General features: G+C 49.0%; 1 protein-coding gene across 1 annotated transcript; it reads left to right on the top strand.

Moving 5' to 3' along the window:
- Window positions 1-2226: 2226 nt before the first annotated feature.
- Window positions 2227-25655, top strand: LOC139048500 (uncharacterized). Its single transcript, XM_070522902.1, has 3 exons — window positions 2227-2409; window positions 15278-17177; window positions 25009-25655. Exons 2-3 carry the CDS (start codon window positions 15283-15285, stop codon window positions 25289-25291), a joined length of 2178 nt encoding a protein of 725 aa, XP_070379003.1. The 5' UTR covers window positions 2227-2409; window positions 15278-15282; the 3' UTR covers window positions 25292-25655.
- Window positions 25656-26399: the final 744 nt, after the last annotated feature.

Genomic DNA, 26399 nt, shown 5'->3' with positions numbered 1-26399 from the left:
CAGGGAACCCTGATCATTGGAAGGAAATTCACAGAAGAAGAAAAATAGGTTGGATCGCATACGGCAGACATTGCCAGCTCCTGACTGGAAGCTTACCATTATTATTGAGAAGTAAGATGTGCAATCAGTGCATTTTGCCAGTGCTGACATATGGGGCAGAGACTTGAGAGCAAGTTAAGGACCGCGCAAAGAGCGATCGAACGAAGATTGCTAGGCATAACGTTAAGAGAAAGAAAGAAAGCGGTTTGGATCAGAGAGCGAACGGGTATAGACGATATTCTAATTGACATCAAGAGAAAAAAAGGTAGCTGGGTAGGTCATGTAATGCGCTGGTTAGATAACAGTTGGACCATTAGGGTTACAGAATGGGTACCAAGAGAAGGGAAACGCAATCGAGGACGACAAAACACTAGGTGGAGTGATGAAATTAGGAAATTCGTGGGCGCTAGTTGGAATCGGTTGGCGCAGGACAGGGGTAATTGGAGATCGCAGGGAGAGGCCTTCGTCCTGCAGTGGACATAAAACAGGCTGATGATGATGATGATGGAGGTGGTGGGCCCCGCCGAAAAAAAATCCTGGGTACGTGCCTGTGTGACGCACACATTAAATGTGGTTAGGTTAAATTTGCAAACAATGGTTTCATTCTTGCTTTGTTCCTCATCATAGCTGAGTCTTTGTTCCTCATCATAGTATGTCATTATATGTCATGCGTGCCATAATCCTAGCGATTACACTGCTTAGACGCAGGAACCACATTATCGATCCCTCCTGGACTTAATTAGACCCCGAAATCTTTTTTCATTCATTTAATCACCCTTCTTCGCCCTCATCCCATAACCCTGTATGCCCTGAGCATAAAAAAAATTGTCATTCGCGCATGTTATTTATGTCATGTCACGCGCGCTACGGAAGCAGGGGATTGCGATGTTGATGGCATTGAAGGTGCCGACAAGTCGGCGTCGGCTCCGTGAAGTTGTCTGGCCTGCAGCGCGGCGGAACACCTGACGTCATTTCAGACCACGTGATAGTGCTCGCAGGGCGGCGGCGCGAGCGGCTAAAAGGAAAGGTGTGCGCAAGTCTGCCCCCTTTGGGATCATATACAGGAACACTAAGAAAGGCTAGGGTGCCTCGCTAGTAATCCCTGCTTTCAGGCGGGGGACATGAATCTCCACCGGCGCCATATTGGTTCTCACCTCCGCTGCACTGCCCTGGAGCGCGTACGAAAGCCGTCGTGATTTTCTCGAAATCTCCCAGATTTTCCCCGCGCAAGTGACGCGCAAGTCATATTTGATAAGAGGAAGTGTTCGGTTTCGTAATGCATTCTCAATAAAGACTGGAGACAAAAATTATTCATTTATTAAACGAAGCTTTTTTTTTCAGAATCGCGTGCCTATCGAAATGTATGCAAATCCAGAAATTGTGTTTCGGCAAACACTGCACCAATTTTGAGAAGATTGTTGCATCTAAAGCTCTACAAGCCGTGTGGAATGCATACATACGCACAGACATATGACGCGCACAAAGACGCCCGCGCTTATACGAAAACATACGCACACACACTCAGACATGTTCGCGCACACCAACTACAAACAGGCTCTCACACATACACGCAGGCAAACACACAAATGCAGACACATAAAAACACGCGCACAGGTACAAACAAACGAACACACGTATACGCCATAGACACGCACAGATACACGCACACAAGTACATGCAGGCACCAGCACGCGTACACACACACACACACACACACACACACACACACACACACACACACACACACACACACAAACACACACATGCATGCACGCAATCATGCGCCTCACGCACACGCCCGGACGCACACAAATTTGCACACCCACGCGTACTACGCAAACACATACAAACAAACAACACGCACAAATACGCGTGCACAACCAGCACACACAAGGCTAATCGAAGACACGCTGAAGACTGCTGTCCGGCAAGCACCAACATCAGTACACGACTGCGCCCGAGAGAACCAACACAGCGCCGGTGCTTTCGAAAGGCGGCTAGGCACAGTGAGCAGGTTGGACCATGAAATTTCTTTTCTCTATGGTTGGACGCGCAGAGACTCGCACACGTTTCATATTTTCGATAGCGCTGGTTTCGCAGTGTTCGGCTTCACCTCACAGCTTCGCCGGCGTCTCCGTGTCTGCGTCCCCGGGACTTCGGCGCCGGACTGCCGCCGTTCTGCCACAGTGTCCCGGATGAGAGAGTGCGTTCCGCTGGCGGCGAGCACGACGTTGGCATGCAAGAGTGCTCTTCTTTCAGTGGGTTCGAGCGGCTTGTCGTACGCGGACGTGGCGGAGTGAGGGAGAACGGAGACGGGTAGTTTCGCGGAGGCGCAAGCGTCTCCCTCTTTGCAAACTGCTGGCCCTTAAGGTGAGTGATAAACATTTTCTCGCACCCTCTTATATGGCGATATTCCTGAGAGAGAGAGAGAGAGAGAGAAACTTTTATTTATAAACGATTTACGTGCAGTGGTCGGAGACCCTTTAGTCCAAGGCCCAGCTGGCCTCGGCCGCCCGCTTGACCTGTGTTATGAAGGACTGTTGTCCCGCCAGGTCTGAGCTGGTTAGCTGTGCCTCCCATTGCTCCATTGTGTGGTGTGTTTTATCAAACGGGTGTGATTCACAATCCCAAGTAATGTGTTGTAGTGTTGGTATGCCTCCGCACCACGGGCAGTCGGGCCTGTAGCGAGTGGGGAACATGGCATTCTGTAATTTAAGGTGGGGGAATACCCCAGTCTGAATTTTGCGCCAGCTGGCGGCTTCCTCTCCACTGAGTTGTGGATGAGGGGGAGGGTACTTTTTTTCTAGTTGCACGCTGATGAGCGAGAATCTCCCGGGCATTCGTTGGATTGGGGTCATTACAGTGGCTACCTGGGACCGTCCCAGTCGAGTCGGCCCGGTTAATAATACCTCGGGCTAGCGAATCGGCCAGTTCGTTCCCCTCAAGGCCTGTATGACCTGGACACCATAGGATCCGGTGATGATGGGCGAATTTCGTCGGTATTATTGAGTGACATGTTTTGGTCACGTGGCCCTTCAGAAAAAGGCGACATGCTTCTTGTGAATCTGTTATTATGGTGACGCTCTTTTGCGTGCGTTCCGCGTGAGCGAGGGCCATTGCCACGGCGAAAGTTTCGGCAGCCGCGGGAGTACCTGCCCTAACGGAAGCCGTAAATTGTTGCCGTGCTTTCGTGTCGATGATTGCCACTGCGTACCTCCTGATGTTCATTTGGGCATCACTGGCGTTTGAGTGCACGTTCGAATACGCGGCTGCGTCTGTGTATATTGTGTTGTACGTGGGATTATTTTCATACATTGTTCTAATATGTTGTACACGTGCTTTTCGCCTTGCTTTATTGTATTCAGGGTGCATGTTTTTGGGTATGGGTGCCACTGTTATTGGAGCTCGTGTTGAGGGTGGTAGTGGTAATAACTGTTCGCTGATAAATTGTGGGTGTGGGGAAATACGTACCCTTGTCAGTAGGGCCCGTCCTGCGTGAGTGTAGCTCAAGCGTTCCCTCTGGGAGATTAGTGTGGCTTGTTTTAGTTCTTCGAATGTGTTGTGTACTCCTAAGGCTAGCAGGCGATCTGTGGGCGTCCCCTTGGGTAGTCCGAGGGCCGCTTTATATGCTGATCTTATTATAATGTCGACCTGCCTTTCCTCCTCGCGACTAAGGAAGTGGTAGGGCAGGCCGTACGTGACTCGGCTTATTACTAGTGCTTGGACGAGCCTCAGCGTGTCGTGTTCTTGCATGCCCACTTTCCTATAAGTTACACGACGGATCATTTGCGCAATGTTATTTGCGGTGGTTTTCAATGTTTTGATGGTGTGGGATGCGTTTCCGCTGCTTTGGAGCCAGAAACCCATAATACGCATCGCCTTAACTTCTTGGACCGTGTGTCCTTCCACAACGATGTTGACAGGCCCGTTGGATATGTAGCCCCTCGAGTGTACCCGAATGACCTGCGATTTTTCGGGGGCACATTTGAGGCCACTACTCCTCGAGAATTTGTCTACGTCCTCGGCTGCTTGCTGTAGCACTTGTTCTTTGTGTCCCAGAGAGCCCCTTGCTGCCCATAGCGTTATGTCGTCTGCGTACAGTGTGTAACCCAAATCGGGGATTTGGTCCAGCTGTCGCGCCAGGCGACACATCGCCATATTGAACAGCAAAGGTGAGATTATTGCCCCTTGGGGTGTTCCTCTACTGGGCATATTGAACTTTTGGGAAGTGATTTGACCGATTCCTATCGTGGCGGTGCGGTTGGCGAGAAAAGCCCGCACGTAGTTGTACGTTCGTTCTCCACATCCCGTCAATTCGAGTTCCTCCAATATTGTTTTGTGCGAAACGTTATCAAATGCGCCCTTGAGGTCTAGTGCGAGCACTAGTCTTTCCTCTCCGCGGGCGATGTTAGCTATAACTTCTTCTGTGATCAGTAAGAATGCGTCTTGACAGGATAGCCCCGTACGGAACCCTATCATGGTGTTTGGAAACCATCTTATTTCTTCGAGGTACCGCTGCAGTCTTGTTTGTACTACTCGTTCGTACAGTTTACCCAGGCAGGACGTGAGAGAAATGGGCCTCAGAGCGCCTATTGAGGGGGTCTTTTTAGGTTTGGGGATCATGATAATTTTAGCGTGTTTCCATTCCGGGGGCAATTGGCCATTGAGCCAGCTCTCGCCGTTGAATACTTCTGTGATTTTAGTCAGGACTCCAGCGTCCAGGTTCCGAAGCATCGCATTCGTGATGGCATCAGGGCCAGGAGCCGAGTTTTTGGCGGCTGCTTGAGCTGCCTCAAAGACTTCTGCATATGTGAAAGGTTCATCTAATTTGGAATTTACCTTTCCAAGGTATGGTCGCGTCTCGTTTGGGGCGTCTGTGTTTAATGGTGGTCCTATGTATCGTTCTTTCAGTTTCTCTAGTAGTTCCGCGTCTGTGCCTGGAAAACTGTCCGATATGATTTGGAATATTCCTGAAGATCCTGTCGTCACGGCGCTCTCGTAGTTCACGTAACGACCCGCCCGTTTCACATTACGAGATCCATTCTGCCAGATGCGATGGCGTTTGCAGGCGGTTTACTCGTTAATCATTTAGGAACTCTGCGGTGAAACGGTGTCTTCATTTTTATTCTGCCGTGCAATAGCTGTCGTAGACGTCATTTTGCAAGACGCCTTTCAAGGCGTCTGACAGGTACCGTAACACTGTACAAAGATAGAGCGGTGGTCCCTAACTAGTGGGTAGTAATGTTGGCGCCCGTATACCGGGGAAGGTTAAAGGTTGACCATGAAAATGATTTACATTTTGTAGAGGAAGAGGCGAATGATTCTAGAAGGCATTTAAAGTGTCAGGTAATGACAATGAAAGAATGTGTAACACTGAACTTAGTGTCTGAAGTTCGCGGCGCCGGGGCCCCCCTCCTCCTCTGTCTTCTGCATTGGATTGGGACGGCTCGCTATGCGCTTGCGCTCGCTCTTCCGAGCACAATTGTCGTGCGACTGCTTATCGCACTGGGCTTTCGAAAAGTCGCTTGCTGCTCGCGCTAAAACTCGTCGGCTTGCGCAGATGTGCTTTTGGCCGTGGCCTTACCGTGCATGAAGCACGCACGCGGGAATGCCGGAAAACATACACGCCAAGAGAGAGGAAACTGGTAAACATTCTCATAACGCTGTTTTGCGATGGCACATTTGCAAGGCATCGAAAATCGCCCAGGAAAGAAAGCGTGGGGACGGCGGTACTGCTGCGTCAAAGACTGTAACGGCCGCGCAGGACTGCCTGCCCTCCGACACTACAGATTTCCTGGCCGGCCGTGGTTTTGTGCTCGCGCTTTCTTCATTGGAGGATAGCACTAAAAAGTATTGTAGTCAGTAGACTGTTGTGATTGGTCGAAAAAGAGTCTTGCCGGGAAACCCACCTACATCTTTTTGTAAATTCTCCATAACATTTAGAGCTATTTATTTTGCTGTACGAAGCGCACTGCGTTGTGGCTGCAAGTGTTCTGGCTTGCGTGAGTCGCTAAGCACATCACGGCTCTGCTTGGGTTCAGCTTGCTGCATACGGTCACCAGAGCCGGCGTGTTGGAGCGGCCCACGGTCGTGCCGGTGCCTTGGCAGTTGTAAACAAAGTACTGCGGTTGCATGGCAGAACACACAAGTGTAATAGAATTTTTTGTGCAAGTTGTTTAAAAGAGCCTCTTAGTAATTCGAAAAGATATGATGCCTATCATCCGTGGCCAATGAGGCTTTGCAAGCGTGTCAAAGTAGCACCACGGAAGAACACGTTTTGTCTAAGCATAGAAGCGTGATGGTTTGGGCTAGTTGGTTTTCGATATTAGATTGTCTGGTTCGGCGCGAAGCAGGGACAGAGACGCAAGAAAAATAAGGACATGCCCGTACTGCCGACTGAATTTGTATTGCCTGGTGTAAGGTTTTATTTATAAAGAAACATAGGGAAAGCGACATAAAAATATATATGTAAAAATCAATTAATACAGATAAAGAAACGAAGAAAACAAAGAAAACATTTTGAAGCTGCCATGACCGCTCACTGTTCGCACTGCCCTTGTCTAAGGATGCTGTTTTCGTGATAAGGCCAGGGATGGCTTGCTAATGAAGATGCATTCTTCACGTGCCATGTTAGCCGATTCAATGATGATGCGCGTTCGATCATCCCAATGTGTGAAAATTGCTTCCGTTTTTTCAAACAGAAGTGAAACCGCATGCGCTACAATGCAGGATTAAGCCTTCTTTTCCACTCATAACATTGTTTGCATGTTCACGCGGACGATAGTTCAGACAACTGCCTGTCTGACCTACGAAGCACGCGCCGCATTTCAAGGGGATTCGGTACATAGCCTCCTGCACACAATCCACATAACGGTTGCGGTACCAGACTTCACACTGGGCCTTTTCTTTCTTGATAGGGGTGCTTTTCCTTGATGACTAACGAAGCTTGTGTGGAGCAGAAAACACACCACGTATGCCGATCCACTCACCGATTTTTTTAAAGACGATGAGCGATTTGATGCTTGTAGAGAATCACCGCGACTTTGCGGTCATTTTCTGTTGACTGCTCTTCGGTGACCATCGCTTCGCTGTTAAGGTTTTCTTGTTCTGCGGATTGCCTCAGCAAGTGAGTCTAGTAAGCCGTCAGGATAGCCCGACGCTCTCAGACGAGTAATTTGTACTTGAAAACAAGCACAAGTTATATAAATGGTACTGTAAACTAAGCAGCAGTGGGGCTGTGGCTTTGAAAGAGAGAACGACGACGAGTGAGAAAAACCTTGTTTCGGTGTTCGATCAGCTGTATTACCTCTCGCTGCTCTATCATTCTAGTCGCTAACGCCTACTGCCGAAAGCGCTTCACGACAATTGGTGGAAGGTGCTGGACCTTTTGTAAACCTCGAACTCCGAAGCCGGACGATCCCTGTCACATCTCCCATGCCTGAGGAAACTAGTCCTACCCATCGACCCCAGGCACCGCCTCCGGTAGTCTGTCCTAGTGCGCCACGCCAACGGGATCCTCCCATATTCAATGGCACTGAAGATCATGACGTAGAGGACTTGCTGTCATCGCACAACCGAGTGCCCATAACAAATGGACTGAAGCTGACAAGCTTGGTTACGTACCATTCTACCTTTCCGGGGTCGCCCATCTTTGGTTCCGCAACCATGAGGCTGTTTTTTCCAGCTGAACAGCATTCCTAACGACACTTCAGGAAGTATTCGGTCGCCCTGCAGTAACAACAGCTTCGCTGTCGTGCCCAGCAAGAGGGCGAAACTTTTACGAGTTACATTGAAGATGTAGTTGACATTTGCCGGCGTATCAACCCAGATATGACCGAAGATGACAAGGTCAAGAGCATCGTTAAAGGCATAGAAGATGACGCCTTCCAAATGCTCTTGGGAAAGAATCCTCAGACGGTCAACGACCTCATATCGATTTGCCAGAGCTATGAGGAGCTGCGCAAACAACGGCTTTCTGCGCGCCGCGCTCTCGCTCCGGACGTCGCGGTTTCCGGTCTGAGTGATGGCGTCAGTGCTGCTCCTTGCAGTTCAGCAATGTTCGACCAAATCAAGCAATTCGTACGAGAAGAAGTGGCACGCTAACTATCTCTTCTGCCAGTCAGTTCAGCGTCAGAGTCGCCCTTGTCTCCCGATCTCCGTCAGGTGATACAAGAACAAGTCACTAACGCCGTACCACTTGCTCATCAAGCGCCTCCTACGCCTATTCCACTTACCTACGCTACCGTTATCGCTAATCCAAGGCCTCCGTCTGCAGCTATTCAACCTAGACTTACCAGCGCCTTTCCCTCACCTCCGCAAGCGGCTGCACCATATGCACCTACAAGCAGCTACTGGCCGTCACAGCAGCCCGTGCGCCCACCTCGCCAATATTTCCATCAGTCTCCGCTCGCTGTTCTCAATCCATGGCACACCCATGACAACCGGCCTCTCTGTTATTCGTGCGGCCTACCTGCAGGCATGTAGCACAGCTTTGCCGCGGGCTCGGATGGTATCCTTCGGATTCTCCGAGGGCACAAGCCAATGGTTTCGATTTTCCGACCCGTTCCACTTCTGCCGCTCAGCCCTTCGAAACCTCGCCTCCTGCTTCCCGAACCTACAATACCCGTCGGTCTCCGTCTCCCCGTCGGCGTTCTCTGTCGCCGCTCATCCGTCGCCCTTAAGTTATCCGAGAGGAAGACTAAGGACCGCAGTTACGGAGGCAAGAACTGCGATCTCAACGAACTCCTCAAGACCTCATTTATTTCCTGCGAACGTCCTTGAAGTTTATGCAGAAGACATTGCCGTTCATGCGCTTCTAGACATGGGAGCAGCAATAGCAGTGATTTCGGACCAGCTTTGTCTTAACCTTACAAAAGTCGCGACGCCATATTCTGCCATTTCATTGCGTACAGCAAGCACTGCGCCGATTGAACCCTTAGGGAAGTGTACCGTGCGTGTTGTTATAAGCGGCACTTTATACCATATTGAGTTCGTTGTTCGGCCTCGCTGCTCCCATGCCATGATTTTAGGATGGGACTTCCTGTCCTCTCATCATGCCTTTATAGATTGTGCCCGTGCTGAACTCGCGCTGTCGCCATTCGGCCACATCGTTTTTGACGATAATGATGACGCTTTTGGTCGTGTGTTCGTCACCTCCGACACCGAGATTCCTCCATACTCTGCCGCATTTGTACCCGCTTGCTGCGTTGGGTTTTCCGACTCCACAGTTATTTTCACGCCGTCTAAGCTTGTTGCTCGCCGTCATCTCTTGCTTCTTTTTGCCCTTCTTGCTATTCGTCAAGGTTCCAGCGCACTTTATGATGTATCGAACCTGTATCGAAGCCTTGCCCTGCTAGCCTGCTCCACGATGAGTGCGTGTCTTGGTTATGCTGACGAAATCGAACAAAGCTTCCTTTGCGATGTGCCTGACGACCCGGCTTCTCCTCCGGTTGACGCTCCGGCCCTTCAAGTTTCTCCTTCCACGCCGCCGTGTGACCCTACATTTTCCCGGTGTATTGATCCCAACCTCACTCCAAGTCAGCACGTCCAGATCGTCAATCTCCTTGACCGCTTTTGCACATCATTCGACCTACAACAATCTTGCTTAGGCCGTACTTTCACTGTTGTCCATCACATCGACACCGGCAACCATGCGCCTTTATGCACATGCCGTATCGTGTATCCGCCACGGAGCGTAGCGTCATCGCTGAGCAAGTTGGAGACATACTACAACGCGGCGTCATACAACCTTCGCACAGTCCCTGGGCTTCTGCTGTAGTGTTGGTCAAGAAGGAAGATGGCACAATTCGCTTTTGCGTGGACTACCGGCGACTCAATAAGAGCACCCGCGAGGACGTTTATCCACTACCCCGTATTGACGACGCACAAGACTGCCTCCAAGGCGCCGAATTCTTCTCATCTTTAGACTTATATCCGGGTAGTGGTAAGTGCCAGTGGCCGAGTCAGACCGTCCAAAAATGGCCTTCATCACATCTGACGGTTTATTTGAATTCACCGTGATGCTATTTGGCCTGTGTAACGCGCCTGCCACATTTGAAAGATTGATGGACAACATCTTGCGCGGCCTGAAATGGCGATATGCCCGTGTTATGTGGACGACATCGTCATCTTTTCACCGGACTTTCCTTCCCACTTCGACTTCAACGCGTCCTCAAGTGCATCGCCGATGTTGGCCTCCAGCTTAACTTGAAGAAGTGTCGCTTCGCTTCCCGGCAGCTGGTCATCCTCAGCCATGTCGTGTCGAAAGAAGGTGTACTCCCTGATCCGGCGAAACTACAAGCTGTTGCCCAGTTTCCGCGATCAAAGACCTTGAAGGAACTGCGCAACTTCATTGGGTTAGCGTCATACTTCCGCCATTTCAACCGCAATTTCGCCACCATAATAGCACCCTTAACGCAGATTTTTCGTGGTGGCCACAACCTTTCGACCTGGTCACTGGATTGCGATGCCGCATTCACAAAGCTGCGTCGTCTCTTGACGTCACCACCAATCCTGCGCCATTTCGACCCAAGCGTTCCAACTGAAATGAACGTGGATGCCAGCGGCGTCGGCATCGGTACCGTTCTCGCTCAGAGAAAGGGTGGCTTCTATGAGTACGTCGTCGCCTTCGCCAGTCGTGCACTCACTAAACCCAAATTAAACTATTCGGTAACAGAAAAGGAATGCCTGGCTATAATTTGGCCTATAACGAAATTGCGTCCGTATCTCTATGGACGCCCATTTGACGTGATAACTGATCACCACTCGCTGTGCTCGCTGCCGTCCTTAAAAGAACCATCCGGTCATCTTGCTCGATGGGCCCTCCGACTGCAGGAGTACAGCATCCGAGTGCTGTACCGTTCTGGCCGAAAAAACTCGGATGGGGATGCATTGTCTCGTTCGCCACTAACAAACGAGGTTAGCTCCCCGAAGGCCTCATTGTCCGTCTTCCCTTGCTGCCACGGACATTCTTCTGGAGCAGAAGAAAGACCCATAAATCGTGTCCATGCTGAGTTTCTTGTCCACCCCATCGAGACCCACTACCAATCGCGTATTACGTCGCCAAGCACATCACTTTTCCATTCGCGACGGGCTCTTGTACCATCGTAACTACCTCGCGGACGGTCGCAAATGGTTGCTTGTCATCCCTCGGCCTCTGCGTTCAGATATTTGTACAGCGTTCCACGACGACCCCCAGTGCGCGCATGCAGGTGTACTAAAAACATACGCGCGTATACGCATTCGTTACTACTGGCGGGGCATGTATCGATTCATCCGTCATTATGTCCGCTCCTGCCTCGATTCCCAACGCCGCAAAGATCCACCTCGTCGTGCAACCGTTCCATTGCAGCCGTTGCCTTGCCCAACACGTGCTTTTGATCGAGTAGGCATCGACATTTATGGACCTCTGCCAACCACATCAGACGGAAATCGCTGGGTAATCGTGGCCATCGACCATCTTATGCGCTATGCGGAAACTTCCCCTTTGTCCAGTACTTCAGCACGTGACGTCGCCAGGTTTCTCCTGCGCCACATCATCCTTCGCCACGGAGCCCCCAGGGAACTACTTAGTGATAGAGGCCGTGTTTTCCTCACCTACGTCATCGAGGCTCTCCTCAAAGAATGCCGCATCATTCATCGCACCGCTATTGCATATCATCCGTAGACAAATGCATGACCGAGCGCTTTAATCGCACTCTTGGTGACATGCTGGCCATGTACGTATGTACCATGTTCTACCATATCTGACCTACGCTTATAATACCGCCACGCAGACTACCACGGGATTTCCGCCCTGCTTTCTCCTGTACGGACGCGAACCTTTTTCCACAATGGATACTATCCTTCCGTACCGCCCGGCACCACGGAAACCACTACCTTATCCGAAGCTGTTGCACACGCAGAAGAGTGTCGCAAGCTATCCCGTATATTTACGGCAGAAGGCCAGCAACGCCAGAAGCACCATCGCGAAACTTCCCATGCCCCGGTATCCTATGCTCCTGGCTCGCTAGTGTAGCTTTGGGTTCCAGCCCCTACCCCTGGACTGTCACCGAAACTAGCGTCGAAGTACCAGGGCCCATACCGCGTGATCAACCAAACGTCTCCAGTCAACTATATCGTGGAACCCCTCGAGCTACCTTCGGATCGTCGCCGTCGAGGACGTGGAATTGTCCATGTCCAGCGTCTAAAGCAGTACTATGACTCGACTGTGTTGTCCTACCCGTAGTTCGTCGGGACGGCTTCCTTTTCCGCGAGGGAGATAACTGTACTGTAAACTAAGGAGCAGTGGGGCTGTGGCTTTGAGACAGAGAACGACGACGAGAGAGAAAAACCTTGGTGGATGTCTGATTTTCCCTGTATTCACCTTATTTCGGTGCTCGATCGGCTGTATTACCTCTCGCTGCTCTGTCATTCTAGTCGCGAACGCCTACTGCCCAAAGTGCTTCACGACAATATATATATATATATATATATTCGCATTGTAAATTACTTCATAGGACCAAATTGTACAATCAAGGTTAATGCATGCACACCAGCAGAGATATAACAGCTCAGGTAATGGGCCAGATCACTCAGCACACTGCGCTGTGCTGACATGCATCGCACAGATCAGAGTAGTCCATCGTCGTACAGTTGACGAAGGAAACGATATATCAGTGGTTGCTTAGTCACTGTGGCATACAAGTCAATTATCGAGCGGACGTGAATTCACATTAGCTGAATGGCATCCATCTGAATTCACAAGTGCACGCCTTCATATACTGAACCCTAATTTACAGCTCAGTAATCGGCCCGACCTTCCGCGACGTAGCTGCACCCTTCTTTTCCGTCTATGGCATAGAGTAATGTTTGCAAATGCGTACTCCTTTCTTATCGGAATGGCCAACAACCCACTTAGTCACTTCTACGGGTGGATGGATGGATGGATGGATACAACTTTCTTGTACGTCCGGCAAGGTTTAACGCGACCCGGGCTCAGGTCTCCCATGGAGGAACGTCAAGGCCCTGCCTCAACGCCGCCTCACGGGCTTGCTGGACTGCCCACGTCTGGATTCCGAGGTCTGAGCTGCGCAGAGCGGCGGCCCACCTCGACGACAGGGTCTCCGGAGTAACTGCCATCCCTCCTATACCTACATTGCACTCCCACAGCATGTGTTTGAGTGTTGCTGGTCCTTCCTGGCACAATTTGCACGTGTCGTCCTGATGCTTATCTGGGAAGATGCGTTTGAGACGGAATGGATTAGGGAACGTGTTTGTCTCGCCAGGCGACGGCCTGCCTCCTGTTCAATTTGGGACTCGGCGGGGGGTATATCCTTCTGGCGTTCAAATATGCACTGGTGATGTCGTTGTATCTTGTGAGCCTGTCCCGTTCTGGTCGAGAAGCGTTCGCTATCGCGCGAGAGGCGTTTCCCTGTTCGGCGCGGCGGGTCATGTCTCGCGCCGTCCGGTGCGCCGTCTCGTTTAGGTTCGGGAGCGCGTCGCCTTCCGTGGTGACGTGCGCGGGGAACCATATGATCCTCGAGCTCGCGGTTTTGGATCTGCCCGCTTTGGCCAGAATGGACATGGCTTCCTTGGAAATTCTACCTTTGGCATAATTCTTTACTGCCGTTTGCGAGTCACTTAGTACGACTTCGCATTCCTGTTCTGTGAGGGCTAGCGCAATCGCTACTTCCTCCGCTATTTCTGAGTGTTTGGTGTATACACTACATGTGGTTCTGATTTTTGATTCTGCGTCTATGACTACGGCGGCGTATGTTTGGCCGTTCGCATATTCGGCTGCGTCGACAAAGCGCGCGTTTCTGTCCCTGCCGAATGAACGGAGCAGAGCCTCGGCTCTTGCCTTTCGTCTACCTCGGTTGTAATCGGGGTGCACGTTTCTTGGGATGGTTGCCACCGTAATGGTCTCTCTGATTTTGTTGGGGATTTGCATTTTCTGGCCGTGCTGGGTGTGGTACGTTATGCCGAGCGTGTTCATAATGTGTCTTCCCGTCGTGGTGGTCGACAGGCGTTCGAGCTGCGAGATGCGTTGTGCTTCGGCTATTTCTTCTATGGTGTTGTATATGCCCAGCTGAGTCAGGAGCTCGGTGCTCGTCGATTCCGGTAGGCCCAGGGCTATCTTGTACGTTTTCCTTATGAGCGTGTTAGTCTTGTTCTTTTCCGCGACGTACCAGTTGTGGTAGGCGGCTACATAGGCGATGTGGCTGACAACGAATGAGTGGATCAGTCGAATGACGTTGTCTTCCTTCATGCCCGCGTGTCTATTGGTTATTCTCTTTATGAGTCTCGTGGCGCTGATGACTTCTACGGGTGCAACGAAACAATCGCACACCTTTGTGAGTGCGCTCGTTTCAACCCGCCAAGAGCAGCCAGCGTATACCAACTGGACAAGCGCCCACTAACGGAAAACAACATCCTTGGAAATTGGCCTACGCGCACATCTGCGCGATTCGCTATGAAGGCGCTGCTGGGTTACTTAAAAGACACGGGACTTTGTGACAAATTGTGACCGCACTCTGTGTGACGTAGAATTGGACGGGGACACTGCGTAACACTAGAAACGCCTTCGCAGACTGCGTGACAGTGCCCACAGAAACAGTTCTGTATCATGTGCATGTATGTGTGTATGGCTTTTTTTTTCATTCTTTTCTCTCACTCACCTATTACACCCCTTTGCCCCTGCCCCCGTACAGGGTAGCCAACCGGAGATAATTTCCGGTTAACCTCCCTGTCTTTCCTTCGCCCTTTCCTCTCTCTCTCTCTATCTACCCATGGGAGAAACAAAGATTTCGGTCTTTTATTGCTTATGCACCGTAGCTGAAACGCGCCGAGAAGGTGAGGCTCACCTGGCTACGCTGAACAATGAATACCCTGCTCGGTAGCATGGGCCCGGGCCGGACTCATGCTGGCCTAGGTCATGTACGCCCAGGCCTGGCGCAGTCTTGGTTTCACAGGCCTGGGCTGAGCTCGGTCTTCATAAAGCGGGCCCGGCCCCGGCCAGACGCGTGCGTTGCTCTACTCTGCTCCTGCTCTCGGACTGCAAACATGCCTTGAGCAAAGCAAGTGAGCGTGCAAGCTTGAAGCTCTAGAGCACCCACTAGTTGATAGGCTGCACCACGTACTTAAAACTAACGAAACACAAGCAACAATGCTTAGCTTGTAAACACACAATAAGAAGCCACTATACTGTAGAATGCTTCGCACCAGTATAATTCCCTGAAATGTTATTTTATTCGTGCAGGCAAAATGGCGAACTCCCTGAATCCTGTGATAGACGCCTCGAGACCTGTTGGAGCTGCGGATATCAGTTACTTGCTGGCTAACCTGGAAGGCGCCAGAGGCTTTTTCTCAGGAAAGCTCATAGACTATCGCATGCCTTGTACGGCTGCTGAAGACAGAGCGTGTCAGATTGTTTCCAATCTTACCGTATGGAATGAGTTCCTGTGCCAGCTACATCTGGAGCTACGCGAACTACCAGAAACCGGCAGGCAACTCGGCCTGATGCAAGTCAGCAATTATTGCCTTCCCGGACCTAGGGAAGGGCGACTACGTCAAGCTGCCACTGTCCTGTACTGGCTTCTTAGTATTCATCACTGCGTGGCACGAATTCAAATTGGGCACATGATCGAATTTAGAGAAGAGGCGCATCTATGCTTCCCGGTGCTTTGCAATGCACTTCACGGAAATTCTTCAGTGAAAGCGGTCGGTGCTCATTTTAGCTTCGCCGTCCAATTCGTATCCGAAGAAATAGAAAAGCTTTCCAACGTCGTTTCTTCCTTGAAATGCCTGGAGGAGCTTGATTTCTCGCGTTACTCATTCTGTCCGCGCAGCCTTTCTGCTATTCTTCGATGCACGACTACGTTGACTGTACTCGACTGGTCCTTAGTACAACACATAGAAAGTACGCTAGCGCAGCAGTTCTTGACAGCACTGAGGACGAACTCGACACTGCGTGATTTGTCGTTAAGCGTTGCCGTAATACGTGCTGACCCGGCTTTGTTTGTTGAATTTCTGACCGGCGGTGCGCTGCTAGAAAATTTGAAGGTGGTCTCTAATTGCGATTGCTGTTCGGACGATTGCTGGAGGTGGATTCTCAAAGGTATGATGAAGAACCACTCAGTGTCGAGCTTGCAAGCTGTCAAGGTTACGTTGGATTTGGAAAGCGTTGAGTTGGCATCGAAAGTGCTGGCTGAAAACAGAGTTTTGCGAATATTTCATGTGTCACCGCGCAACTACATGCATGACACTTCTATGGAGTGCCTGGTATATCTCACTATGCCACCCAACACCACTGCCCTTCAAGATGCCATTGCGCGTAACAGCACGTTACATTATCTGACTTTGAATTTTAGCATCTGGGGTGCTGAGCACTGGGCACCTTTTTTCCGTGTTTTGTCAGGACACACAAGCCTGAAGATGGTGACCATCGAAGTTGGAGAAAGAGAAAGCCGTCTTTTGTCTGGAGTCGTCAAAGCCCTTCAACAAAGCGGCGCTGAAGAAAAGGTTTTCTTCAAAGGTTCCAAAGGGCCCTGCGTTGCCGACGAGTTCTTTGTTCCTTATGGCAAATATTTTTGCGAACTTCAGATAGACGTAACGGACTGGAGTACAACAACAACGTTGCCGCTTTTTCAACAGCTGTCCACGTTTTCGCGCTTGAAAGAGTTAAGCCTGAAACTTTGTATCCTGGACCGTGAAATTTTTTCAGCTCTTTGTGAATACATAGCAATGACGACGACACTCCGAAAATTGCACGCGACCATGCTAATTGCTGAGCATGAGTTAATCGATTGGTGGCCAGCACTTTCGAGATCGCTTCTGCTCAACAAGAGCATTGCCCAGCTCAGCATTGATCTTCCTTTGCGGAGACACGTGAATGTGGAACTGGTTGCTGACGCGGTAATGCGAAGCCAGACTATCCGAAAGCTCGTCTTGATGTCGTTTCATCCATGCGCATTACGCGCCTTCCTTCGCCGTCTACGCGCAGATATCTTGAATAACTACGCGCTCTGCAGTATCACCATGGAACATTGGAGAGAATTTCATTTGGCGGCAGACTGGTTCGCCGTGCGCGACACATCGCGACGAAACTCTGGCCTCGTCGTCCGAGCTGCGCAGTTGCTCAACCACGCACGATGTGACAGGTAAGGACGCCGCCCTTCATTTTTGTTAGACTGGTCACGCCTGTGAGAATTCTTAAGCTCTACTCAGACGTAGCTTGCCAAAGAGGGCTAAATAATGGACACTTGTAGCGCTATATTCTGCATTTGTTCATTATTTTGTCTTTCTTTTCAAGTTGCGTTTTTACAGTGCTAGTGAATAATAATAATAATGTCTTTGTTTGTGTCCCTTAAAAATACACGACACAGGAGACCTGGAGTAAAAGCTGTCACGGATGACAGCTTGACAGAGCCTCAGGCCCCGCATACGTACACGCAGCAGTTTTATAACGAAAAAAAAGCATATAATATATAGTCACGTTTTAAATTGCGCTTCCCGAGCGTACAATGTAACGTACACAAATTGTGATGAAACAATACACGATGGAAATACGAATTACAAGTTCACTCATGTAATAAAAACAATCAACGACGGAGGAGTCACAAAAGAAGCAACATAAATGCAGTTTCACTAATCCGCAAGAAATAACAGTATTCAATGATGGTAAAGAGAAGCAAAACAGATAGAGCACACATTGTGTATTGAAAGAAGGGAAGACGGAATCATTCCCTCACCATGTACACTGTTAGGGATAACGGGGTAGAGAAAAACACGGTTTGCAGAAACGAAAAGTTATGAAAGGTAACGGCCTAGAATTTGTTAAAGTGCTGTCGAAGTTCTTTGAATGTTATGTCTTCAAGTATAACGTGTTCATTATTTAATATATTAACCTGGGTAATTTGTTCTGTAGTGTCTGTAGACCATACGTTGTTGCATAAATTCTCACTTTCCTTGGCATAGTGTTACGTGTCAGTCGGGCAGAAGCGTTTTCCTTTAGGTCAGCTAAACGTTGTAAAAAGGAGCTATTATTTACTTTTTTTGTTTTTAAATGCTTCGCCTAAAATGTAGTCGAACAATTTGGCAACTGGTATTAAGTTGTACTTGTCAAAAATATGCTGTGTGTGAGAGTAATAGGGCAAGCCCTCAGCAATTCTAAGGGACGTTTTCTGCAACTTATGAAGCCTGTTTAAAGGGACACTAAAGTCAAATACTAAGTCCACTTGGACTGTTTAAATACCTTTCCAGAAACCTCGCAACGCTCGTTTCGTGCAAAGAAAAAAAAACCTAGTTCACGAGAAAAATGTATTTGAAGGGTCCGAATGCCTTTTCCGAAATTCAAATCTCCCGCCACCGAGAGTATTGACGTTGCATACGCCATCACCGCCCTTTGCTGCCGTTGGTGAGTAAAACGGCGCCCGACAGACGGCGGCACAGAGCCAAGACAGAGCTGCGGATTACAGTTAAACTGCTAGATGCGACTAGATGTGCTCAAAAATGTTGTGTACAGGTTTTCGTGGTGTCCCTTCAGAGCTAGATAAACCACGAAGTTTGTACTTAGCAGAAATTTGGGCCAAATAAGAAACGATGCAGAAGCAAATTTTAACGTGTGTTTGTGTGTGTGTTTCAATTTGGAACCAAGCGAAAATTTCTCAACGTTTGTTTTGACCTCTGTAAGGGGCGTTATATGAAAGGCTTACCATGTTTCCCGGTTGCCTTGAGAGAACCAAATTTGGTAGCGATTCTTCGGTTCGGTATATTTGCAGAGAGTGATGGCTGCCTTACGGGCCACGTATAGAAATATGGAAGTGCGTAGTTTAACTAGGCGAGCCGTTGCAGGAGATCGATTGCCCCTATCACGCGCAAGATTGAGCCTCGATCGTCAGTTCCCTTGCGCCCGGCCACGAAATACGCGGTCGCTGCCTGAGCAAAACGCAGCCACTCCCTCCCTCCCTCCCTCCCATCCCCCCCACGGCCTTTCGCTAGACTGAATGCGGCACGCGAGACACATGGTGCGATTTTGTGTGCGATACCTCGTGAGGTTAATTCACACCGGCGAGTGAGAGCAATCGCGCGACGAAGTTGGTCGCAAAGGGCCAGTCGCAAACAGGGTTGCCGTTGGGAATTTTTCAAAAAGAGCCAGAACTGAGGCTAAAAGTAGCCAAAAGTAGCCACGCCACCTGGTCTTGGCGCCAAATTTGTAGCCAAGTAGAAAAGTACCATTATTATAATCAACTTTTATTAATGAACAACAAATAATATCATTTTGAATCAACACAAGAACACAGAGTAAATAAAGAGCAAGGAAATTTGGTTCTCTTGCTTGGCCTTCAAGCATCAGGTACGTTGCAAATAAATAAAAGTTCAGTCCGCGTAGTTTATCTAGAGTAGATAGTGTTCATGCCGGAGTAATTTTGGCACATTCTATTCAACAACTCAGCAGGAACGTCAAACGATGATGCTGTTTTTTCTTGAAGTCGTAGCCCAAATTTGATTCGCAGAATCGCCATGAGCAAGTCCAGCTTCATTTTGTTACGGATCTCTGTTTTCGTCAAGTTCACGCAAGAGAACACGCGCTCTGCATCAGCGTTAGAAATTGGAAGGGTCAAAATTTTCAGTGCTCCTTGCGCCAGGTGTTGAAAAGGGCATTCGCCGCAAGGGTCCTTGTACGATGCCGCTGCGTGCCAGAAAGTCAAACATGATGCGCGATCAAGTGCACCGCTAACACTCTGCAGCTGGCGTATTTCAGACTCCAGTTCGATTGAGGAACATCCAAAAAAATGCAGCGGTAGCTTCATTATGCATTCACGGCTCTTGGCACTTTCTATGCCATCGGGATTTACGGCACAGTCTTCGAAGTGCAGAGGAGGCATTTGGAAGTCGCTGCTGCAGTCCCATCGCCATTTGCCTCAAGAATTGGAAACAGCGCTCCCTCACGGCCCGTTGGTCTTCAATAGGGACTAGTGAAATCTTCTCTCTGAAGACGTCACCTAGGTCCACTACCTCTGGTTGCAGGAAAATCGAACTTCATTTTTGCCAGGTCTAGCGACAGCAGACTTGCCGTTGTGTTGTGCCTCAAAACTGATGGATTCAAAATCCGCCTAAGAAGTTCCAAATACAAATTTTCTAGCTCTTGGAAGACAACCAGTGGGTCAGTTGTGTTTGTTTGGAACATTTTGTTCACTCGCCTAACGTTACGGAGAAGTGAGGCAAGAAACACGAGGTAAACATAATTTTTTCTGTCTCGATACATCTCTCGTAAAATGCGCACGTTGTAGCTGCGATATTCTGCTTTCTCAAAAAACTCTTCGAGAGACTGGTTCTGCGCCAAAATTCTTTCTATAGAGTCTGCAATAGCAAGCCATCTCGTCTGCGAAAGCGACAGAATCTTGGGCGGTGGATTTGCACTTTCATCTTCCACTGTCATACTGGCATACAGTCTCTTATAAGCATCTTGCCGGCAGCTGCTGTGTGCAAAGTAGTTGTAGGTTTCTCGCACTAAGTGCTCAACCGCAGAAGGAATCGCCTCCATCGACTTGGATGGCACAAGGTCCAGGCTGTGGCAAGAGCATTTGATCAGAATCAAGTCTTTGTTGTCCTCACTAAGACGACTGAACAGAGAATTGTGTTTGCCGCACATGGCATTTGCACCATCGGTGCAGAGTCCGAGACAGCTCTTGATCGATAGGCCGTGCTTGTCCAACGTCTTCAATACCGTGTCGTGAAACGTTTCTGCCGTTCCATCAGACAGCTCTACGAGATCAAGAAGGGTGGTTGCAATCCTGTTTTCTTCTAAACTCAGAAACCGCACAACCATGCAAAGTTGCTTTGTCGTGGATACATCGGTTGATTCATCCACCATTAGAGAATAGCTGGAGCCGTTCAGTTGTTTGTCCATGTTTTCCGTGAAGTATGGGAAGAGAACATTCGTAATTATAGCCGTGCACTTCGTTCTGTGCAGATCAAAATCATTGAATTCGGAATGCAGAATCTCACCAAGTTCGTCGACAGCATTTATGGAAGTGTGCACTGCAGTGTACAAGGCGATCCGTAACTCTCGGTGAGCCTTTTCATAGTACGTTCGACTCGAAGACGCTAGAAGCTGCGGCAGTTTTTGTTGCGAACTTGGGATTACTGCGCACTCGCGGTGCTTTTTGGTTTCTGCGTGCTTCAACAGATCACTGTAGTGGGGTCGAATGTTGCAATTGCAGTACTTGTAGTGAGCAGTCGTTCCGCCGTCACGTGACGAAATCTATCCTGTAACGCATGGTAATATGCATATTAGATACTAAGCGGCATGCGACTAAACGCCTAAAGAATAGTTTCCGTTTTGCTTACCGCTCAGTTTCTTGTCCTTTCTCCATTCTTCTCGAAACGTGCGCTTTGCTCTTGCGTCTTTTCCCATGGTAGACGCCGGTGTCGGCAAGCCGAAGGCACAAAAACAGAAGCTTTGTCGCCTTGGGGTACACAAGTGTTATTTCACCTGTACTGCTCGTTCCTCTCTGGTGTCATGCGGTGCACACGGCTGCACCTAAACGCATGGTTTCGGATGCATGACCCTAACGGAGAAAGTACTCTAGATTAGTGTTATTTTCTCCAGATGGAGCGCAGCGTCCTTGCGGCCTTTGCCTCGCCGTGCGCTAGAATTAGCGTTATTTTCTCCAGATGGCGCGCAACGTCCTCACGGGCTTTGCTTCGACGTGCGCCCATCACCCAGAGTCCGTGCGCCTGCGCACCCGCGTCTGCTAGTTGGTCTCTATGTGCGCACCGCCGGCGGAGAGAATATATGCGTACAGGACGCGCGCGCTATGGCGCGCGCGCGTCAAGGCGACCGGAACAGCCATGAGGAGAGCAAAGCTTTAAAAATAATTGTTCTTCTTTGTTCTTGCTTGCTATTGTATATGCAATTGCAAAAAAAAAATGGCTAGTGAATGCGCCAAAATAGAAGTTCAAAGTAGCCAGAAAGTAGCCAAGGAGCCAACGTGAAATTTTCATCGCCAGACGGGGTCGAAAAGTAGCCAATTTGGCGCAAAGTAGCCACCAACGGCAACCCTGGTCGCAAACGGTCGCTTTTCGCCCAGCGAGAACAAAAAGGAAAACACAGGAATGAACGGAGTGGCGAGGCGCTCGCTCTCCGGCCCCGCCCCGCCGCGTCTACCACGTGGCCATGACGTTCTCGCTACCGGCGCTGTCATTGGCTGAGTTCCTCCCACCGATGCGGCAGTCGCACGACAATATTCGGCAGGTTGGTCGCATGCGCGGCGTGCGATTCGGCGCCGCATGCGGAGGACTCTGTTGAGTGCGGCTTCCGATGCGAATGGTCGTACGACCGATCGCACCAGAAATCGCACCACGCGTCTCGGCAATAATTAGCCGCCATCGTCGGCTCCATTCGCGAGCTTTCACTCGCACGTACAGCATATTGCGCGCAGCGACGCTGATATCTACTTTGGACTTTAAACGAAACATCACGGCGACGGCAGTCATACATCTGGTCTGTCCTATAATCGTTAGCGCAACAAAACAGACTGGTCGCCATGTTTTGTTGAAACTTTCTTTTTGGATGTCAGTTTAACACGTCGCGAGGCGGTCAAAATATACTTTTAAGCCAGTCTCACTGAAAAGAACAGGCAGGCTTCCTCTATTAAGGGAGAAACCGTGATGCGGCGTAGGTTCGAGAATAATTAGGGTAAGTTTCCTTACGTTGCAAAAGCCCCCGAAAGAATTTTCATCAGCGTGTCTTTTATTTTTACGTTTGCATTATGAGCCGGCCACTTATATAGCCACTTATATATATGTGTTTTACATACGAATACACAGTACAGAAGAACATCACAGAGCAGATACGCTCGGCATATTCAAATACAAACGCTGATCGCGCTATCTACACCTTTCAACCGACCTATAAATCCGTGGTGTTTAGGCCTACAATGTATAGTGGCAATGGGACCGTCTGTATTCTACGCACTTCAACAAGAAATCTTCACAGCATGTTTCTATGGTTGTAGTGACGTAATATGCCACTCCATAGAAGACAACTGTTAATATCGTAACGTCGCACCGGAGGAGCGTGGAAGAGTAGAAAGAAGCGGCGAGAGGTTTTTAGATGATCGACTGTTTCGGACCGTTCCATCTCTACCCTTTCACCGTAAATAAATCCATTCTACATCCGTACCGCTATAATACCTCATTGCACTTTATGCCTTTTTATTAGAGATTAGCGAATCGAATACTTCTGGATTTTTCACATTTTGGGGTTCGATAACTGGTCAATTAGACGTTTATCCGGTGTGGCTCAATCTACGTTGTCTTAACTGGAGTCAGTCAACGCTTTCCCAACTTCAGTAAATTAAACCTCTACGGAGAGTGCTTATGAGAAATTCATCTTGAATTAATTTTTAGATTCAAAATTAACTGAATTCACCGTGAACAAACTGAAAAGTACAGTTTCGCAAGGATTATAAAGCTGTTTGTTATCCGCTGTTTCCCAATGTCCGGAAATAAATTTTCGTCTAGTCGTTTTTCAGACTTGAAACTGGAGCATGTTATGTGTACTGTAACGTCCTTTGAACAACTACCATTTTTACAAGTAATTACTGAACAGTCCTTTCTACCCACGTTCATGCATTATACGGGGTAAATTCGAAGTCTATTTATTACAACCATGCAGTATATTACGCTTATGCAAACGCTCAGGAAGATATTAAGTTTATTTTTCTTTTTTATACGAACGGTGAGGAATTCAACTCGAACGCCTTCCTGGGTGAACAATAATTCGTACCGAGAACAGATTTGCTATAAGGAAGGGCGAACAGTATAGCAAATTCAAATGCAGTGTTAAATGTGTGTAGATAAATTACAGCATTTAGGAAACGAAATTTTACCAAGCGTCTGAAAGCGTTACACTGCTGTTATTCTCAATATTTCCGTATCTCTCACGTGGTACGTCATACCCAATTCACATTCCTTGTAAATTGGTACAATGTCAGAGGTGAAGCATGGGCACAGTTAACGTCTCAGCCCCCAGTAATTTTGATTCTAGGAATTCGGGGGTTTCACGGGCCAAAATCACGATTCGATTTGAATCACGATTTGGCCCCGGAATAATTTCGATCAGCCATGGCCAGTAGAGTCCTGGAACGAGGACGCCACCCACTCGAGCTGAAGAGCAATGACATCGATGGTTGAAATAAATGTTTTCTCTCTCTCTCTTTACCGCCACGAGATCTTGAAGGTCCCCAATGCATGGGAAATTGGCGTTTCCGTGCATTTCGCCCCGAAAGGCGGCAACTGGGGCCGGAATTTTATACCGCGACCTCGTGCTTAGCAGTGCAACACCATAGCCGCTACTATATTGATTGTATGCATGAATTTTGACGTGGTTAATAATGTACTCGTAAGAGTTAAAGCAGAACGCGCCAACCGCAGAACTTGGCAATTGTTTTTATAGCAAGGAAAACAATGAAAGGAAGTTTCTAATCTGATAGCGCTTACTGCGTGTGAGCGGCTTGCATGCTGACTGAAAGCGACTCTGCGGTCACGTTAACAGCGCCAATATCTTGCTGTCATATTCAGCGATTGGTAGACAAGTTGGACATGTAACCGACATAAAGAGGCGTGGCCTACAGATATTTTTGTTTTGAAAATACCGTGTCGAGAGTGCGTAGTGGGTAGGAGCTGTAGAAGCAGAATCACTTTCTTGAATGTGCGAGTTTATGGTAACATAAGGTGGTCAACGCACATATATTGCCTTGGATGCTTTTTCGTTTGCTTTCTGTCAACTGAAGTAAAAAAGAAATAATCGAACAGAGAAGGTGGCTGAAACCACATTTTCTAAAGTGGTTCATTTCGCGTCTTGAACCAGCGCTGTTGGCTTTTCAGAAACAGCATTACATTGTCATCTGAATTGTTAACATTACCAGGAAGCCGACACGGCCCAAGGGGCCAAATTAAGTCCCGTTTCTCTCCCGAATGCAGGCTCTGCGCCGCTGCTCTGGACCGAGTCTCTCGTCATCCGGCGCTGATGGCCGAGCTTGCGGAAGTGCTGTCCATAGGCGAGGACGAGGCAGACCACATGGTGCGACGACGGTTTCGCAGCATCGAAGGTCTGCACGAGTTCATGCGACTGGCCGGTGTCGTCAAGCAGCGGGTCACGTGTCAACCGCGCGAGGACGGACGCGCGCAGCTGGACGACCTGAACAGCGAGTGCTGGTGTCACGTGAGGCGCTACCTGCAGCTGGACGACGTAGCGTTTGACTGAACGTTGCCGCCGGATCTGCGGGCACTTTTGGTTGCCACTTGAGCCACGGTGTGAAAAATCGCCAACGTTGGCACATGTTCTTTCTGTGGAGGACGGTGTGCGTTGTTCCATACATCATACTCAGAACGTGGGATGGGTGAGAGCCCCGTGTATTCTTAGTAAGAATTCCACGTTCATTCTTGTTTGATTTTTTATCCTTTGCGGTAGTTCCTGCGAAAAGTGCATTTAATATGAGGCTTAGCAAATATTCCATTATTGTGAGCAGAGTTATACTTTTGGTTAGCGTGTGAACTTATCACCTCCCGAAGGCCTGATGTTAACGCGTACTTTTTTTGCTTTCAATAAAGAAATTTCATTCCAGAAATGTTCGCGCCGCTTTCTCTACGCTAGTAGTACGACATGCAGCGTGTAGGATTACACCCAGATGTGCTTTAAAGGAAGGTGCCACAATGCGAGAATGTGGGTGTTGAACTTCGACTCAAGAGGTAAGGTGGAGGTTAAGGATGCAGAGATTTGAAACATGTCATTCCTCATTGGATGGATTAATCAGGAATAAATTATTTTGCCATCGGACGTGCCTTCAAATCGAGTAACAGCGCTTCTGTAATATTTGGAGTTGTGGTGCAGAAGGCCTAAGCTGTAATTGCATTGCAGTCGCAGAAGATGTGCTGTAGCAGAGGCCATCTGGTCGTCTTGATCATTACACCGCAAACAAGAACAAAAAATTATGGGGTTCTTTAACGTGCAGCTAAATCTACGTACAGGGGTGTGGTCGCACTTCGCCCCCATCGAAATGCGGCCGCCGTGGCCGGGATTCGATCCCCCGACCTTGTGCTCAGCATTCCAAGACCATATATTATATATATATATATATATATATATATATATATATATATATATATATATATATATATATATATATATATATATATATATATATATATATGGGGTTTCGGGCTTTTGCGGTTGGCGCCCAACGTGGGGCCAGCGGCCTAACCAGCCTCCGGTGGCCGAAGGTCCGGGCTGCTGCGTTGGGAACGCGCTATGTTAACCGAGCCATGTCTCTTCTCCGTGTGTCGAATTCTTCTATTTCTCTCTTTCTGTCATA

This window comes from Dermacentor albipictus, chromosome 8 (assembly GCF_038994185.2).
Source record: "Dermacentor albipictus isolate Rhodes 1998 colony chromosome 8, USDA_Dalb.pri_finalv2, whole genome shotgun sequence".
Taxonomy (NCBI): domain Eukaryota; kingdom Metazoa; phylum Arthropoda; class Arachnida; order Ixodida; family Ixodidae; genus Dermacentor; species Dermacentor albipictus.
Note: the sequence above shows the minus strand (reverse complement) of the source record. Positions and strands in the feature narration are given on the sequence as shown.

Excerpts from the sequence above, each read along its gene's own strand:
- LOC139048500 (XM_070522902.1), top strand. The coding sequence starts at position 15,283 with ATGGCGAACTCCCTGAATCCTGTGATAGACGCCTCGAGACCTGTTGGA. Across the intron at positions 17,178-25,008 it reads AACCACGCACGATGTGACAG|GCTCTGCGCCGCTGCTCTGG; the intron begins GTAAGGACGCCG and ends TCCCGAATGCAG.